Source organism: Monodon monoceros, unplaced genomic scaffold, assembly GCF_005190385.1.
Source record: "Monodon monoceros isolate NGI ecotype Baffin Bay Population unplaced genomic scaffold, NGI_Narwhal_1 Super_Scaffold_16, whole genome shotgun sequence".
NCBI classification, from domain to species: domain Eukaryota; kingdom Metazoa; phylum Chordata; class Mammalia; order Artiodactyla; family Monodontidae; genus Monodon; species Monodon monoceros.
In genome coordinates this window covers 33,532,579-33,536,415 of record NW_021703772.1, presented here as the reverse complement: position 1 = coordinate 33,536,415, position 3,837 = coordinate 33,532,579, and the positions used below count along the sequence as shown (strand labels likewise).

Below are 3,837 nucleotides of genomic sequence, written 5' to 3'. Positions count from 1 at the left end.
GCTTTGGCTAGCAAGCGGCGGCGCCCGGCTCTCGCCTGCTCGGGGGCCGGACTTGTTGTGGGGGGCGCGCGCGTTACTGTGCGCTGTGAGTCAAGAGACTTGGGCAAACTTTGAAGGGTAACCGGAGACGCTTGTTGCTCCTCGCCGCAGAAAAAGCCTCGCCGTTACGTCGCGGCGAGCGGAGAAGGCGGCCCCCGCCGGCGCCCCCGGCCCAGGCAGACGAGTTTGGGCCCCCGGCTGCTGCGCGAGTGCCGGGCGGAGGTGGCGGCGGCGCCCCCGCAGCGCGAGCACCCCAGCTGCAGCGCCCTCGGCTGCGCACCGCCCACGGCCCAGCCCCGGCGCCGCGAAGACTCTCATGCGCCCGGCGCGGCGGCGCCTCCCCGGATCCCAGCCTTTCCCGGCTGCCTTGTCGCGATTCTCGGGCTGAGAACGCCGCTGCACCCGCGGCCGGCGATGCTGGGCCCCCGCGCGGCACCGTCGCGCTCGCCTCTGGGCCTGTGTACTCTGGTGATTGCGCTGCTGGGCGCACTGCCCGCGGGCGCCGGGGCGCAGCAGTATCACGGCGAGAAGGGCATCTCAGTGCCGGATCACGGCTTCTGCCAGCCCATCTCCATCCCGCTGTGCACGGACATCGCCTACAACCAGACCATCCTGCCCAACCTGCTGGGTCACACGAACCAAGAGGATGCGGGCCTCGAGGTGCACCAGTTCTACCCGCTGGTGAAGGTGCAGTGTTCTCCCGAGCTGCGCTTCTTCCTGTGCTCCATGTACGCACCCGTGTGTACCGTGCTCGATAAGGCCATCCCGCCGTGCCGCTCTCTGTGCGAGCGTGCCCGCCAGGGCTGTGAGGCGCTCATGAACAAGTTTGGCTTCCAATGGCCTGAGCGGCTGCGTTGCGAGAACTTCCCCGTGCACGGCGCCGGAGAGATCTGCGTGGGCCAGAACACTTCGGACGGCTCCGGCAGCGCGGGAGGCGGCCCCACCGCCTATACCACCGCGCCCTACATGCCCGACCTGCCCTTCACCGCGCTGCCTCCGGGGGCCGCTGACGGCAGGGGCCGCTCAGCCTTCCCCTTCTCGTGCCCACGCCAGCTCAAGGTACCCCCCTACCTCGGCTACCGTTTCCTGGGCGAGCGCGACTGCGGCGCCCCTTGCGAGCCGGGCCGCGCCAACGGCCTCATGTACTTTAAGGAGGAGGAGAGGCGCTTCGCCCGCCTCTGGGTGGGCGTGTGGTCAGTGCTGTGCTGCGCCTCGACGCTCTTCACCGTGCTTACCTACCTAGTGGACATGCGGCGCTTCAGCTACCCAGAGCGGCCTATCATCTTCCTATCGGGCTGCTATTTCATGGTGGCCGTGGCGCACGTGGCCGGCTTCCTGTTGGAGGACCGCGCGGTGTGCGTGGAGCGCTTCTCAGACGACGGCTACCGCACGGTGGCGCAGGGCACCAAGAAGGAAGGTTGCACCATCCTCTTCATGGTGCTCTACTTCTTCGGCATGGCCAGTTCCATCTGGTGGGTCATCCTGTCGCTCACCTGGTTCCTGGCGGCCGGCATGAAGTGGGGCCACGAGGCCATCGAGGCCAACTCGCAGTACTTCCACCTGGCCGCGTGGGCGGTGCCCGCTGTCAAGACTATCACCATCCTGGCCATGGGCCAGGTGGACGGGGACCTGCTCAGCGGGGTGTGCTACGTGGGCCTGTCCAGCGTGGACGCGCTGCGGGGCTTCGTGCTGGCGCCCCTGTTCGTCTACCTCTTCATCGGCACGTCCTTCCTGCTGGCCGGCTTCGTGTCGCTGTTCCGCATCCGCACCATCATGAAGCACGACGGCACCAAGACCGAGAAGCTGGAGAAGCTCATGGTGCGCATCGGCGTCTTCAGCGTGCTCTACACCGTGCCGGCCACCATCGTTCTGGCCTGCTACTTCTACGAGCAGGCCTTTCGCGAACACTGGGAGCGCACCTGGCTCCTGCAGACGTGCAAGAGCTACGCGGTGCCCTGCCCGCCCGGCCACTTCCCGCCCATGAGCCCCGACTTCACCGTCTTCATGATCAAGTACCTGATGACCATGATCGTAGGCATCACCACTGGCTTCTGGATCTGGTCCGGCAAGACGCTGCAGTCGTGGCGCCGCTTCTACCACAGACTCAGCCACAGCAGCAAGGGGGAGACTGCGGTATGAGCCCCGGCCCCTCCCCCACCCTTCCTTCTCCCACCCCCTAGCAGGGGGAAAGGCGCGGTAGGAGAACAACTGCGGGGTAGGGGGAGGGCTTGTTTCTGTCACCTTACGCTCCAGTGAGAAGTGACCTAGAAGTGAGAAGATATATGTAGAGATATACGTGGGTTTGGAAAAGAGGCCTGAGTGGAAGGACGGTTTGGATGAAAAGACTTCTGGCAAAGACTTGCAGGATGATGATCGTCATCATGTTAATCCTGTACGGTACGGGCCGACCTGGGCCAATCGAAAAGATTGAGATCAGAAGGTTGCTGTGAGTTCTTCTCGGCTCTGGGGCCGAACTGGGACTGTGAGCGATTCCCCTGCTGCAAGACAAGTGGCCTGTCCCCACTCCTGTGAGGCCCGGGTGAAAGGCACAGCTCTGTCTGCGGCGGCTGCTTTGTTGGGAAAAGGGAGGACTCCCTGCAGAGTCCTTGTTAAGCGGTGGTCAAACCGTAATCTCTTTTCACTGGGGCCATACTGGAGCCCAGATGGGTTAATTTCCAGGGTCAGACATTACAGTCTCTCCTCCCCTGCCTCCTCCCGCCTGTCTTTCCTCCTCTACTCCTTTCAAGTCGTGTAAAGTAAGCATTTTGAAGTCTTGGGAGGCCTGCCTCCTAGAATCCTAATGTGAGGATGCAAAAGAAATGAAGCTAACATTTTGCAACAAGGGAAAGACGTCGAGTAGTAGGTATTTCTACTACTTTTTTTCTTTTCTGGGGAAGGCAGGAGGAAGAAAGAAGGGTGTTTTATTTGGTTTAATACCCTGAAAAGAAGTGATGACTTGTTGCTTTTCAAAACAGGAATGCATTTTTCCCCCTGTCTTTGTTGTAAGAGACAAAAGAGGAAACAAGTGTCTCCCTGTGGAAAGGAACAACTGTGAAGAAGACAGCAACTTTTATAGGCAAAGCAGCGCAAATCTGAAGTTTCCCTTTGAATGTTAATTTGGTTGCGATAAACATTCCTTTTTAAGGAAAAGTGAAGGGCAGTGTGCTTCCATACCCCTTTCCGTCAGAGGTTCTGAGTTGGCTAAAGGAAATGCAAGGGGTTTTGTTGTGTTTGTTTTAAGTAAATTTAATTCAGAACACATGATCTAACAGGCTCTGTTAAAACGTTCAGGGAAATCTCCCACTTCATTTTTTTGTCTTCCCATAAACCTGCATTTAGGTTTTTTTTTTCTATTTTTTTCACTCCAATTTGAATCATTCAAGATAAAAGGAGAAGCATAATGCCTTTAGCCTCATAATAAAGGAATGTTAAATTTTTTAAAAAGTAAAAAAGCATTTTGTCCTGTTTCCTTTGTTCCATAAATCCGTTTATAAAATATCATGTGTATGCTGACCCTGTCTTTGTGTGGCCGGGTGGGAAGGTGACCTGCAGAAATGACAGTGAGTGAAGCGGGCAGTTCAAACCATGGGCCCCATTTTTAAGGAAAGTCATTAAAAGAAGGTAAACTTCAAAGTAATTCTGGAGTTCTTTGAAATGTGCTGGATGACTTAAATTTATTAATCTTAAGTCATGTACTTTTTTTTCTATAATAGAACTCCAATTCTTTTGCGTAATGGGCTAAAGCTGAGCAGAGAATCATGGGAGCTAACCTTTACTCCACCTTTGACACCACCCTCC

The 3,837-nt window shown here is 57.2% G+C and overlaps 1 protein-coding gene across 1 annotated transcript; it reads left to right on the top strand.

Annotated features, from left to right (window-relative positions):
* The first annotated feature begins 401 nt into the window (after positions 1-401).
* On the top strand, positions 402-3,494 carry FZD7 (frizzled class receptor 7). Its single transcript, XM_029225489.1, has one exon. It carries the CDS (start codon positions 454-456, stop codon positions 2,176-2,178), a length of 1,725 nt encoding a protein of 574 aa, XP_029081322.1. The 5' UTR covers positions 402-453; the 3' UTR covers positions 2,179-3,494.
* Positions 3,495-3,837: the final 343 nt, after the last annotated feature.

What these genes read in the sequence shown, in the direction of transcription:
- FZD7 (XM_029225489.1), top strand. Translation starts at nt 454, where the DNA reads ATGCTGGGCCCCCGCGCGGCACCGTCGCGCTCGCCTCTGGGCCTGTGT.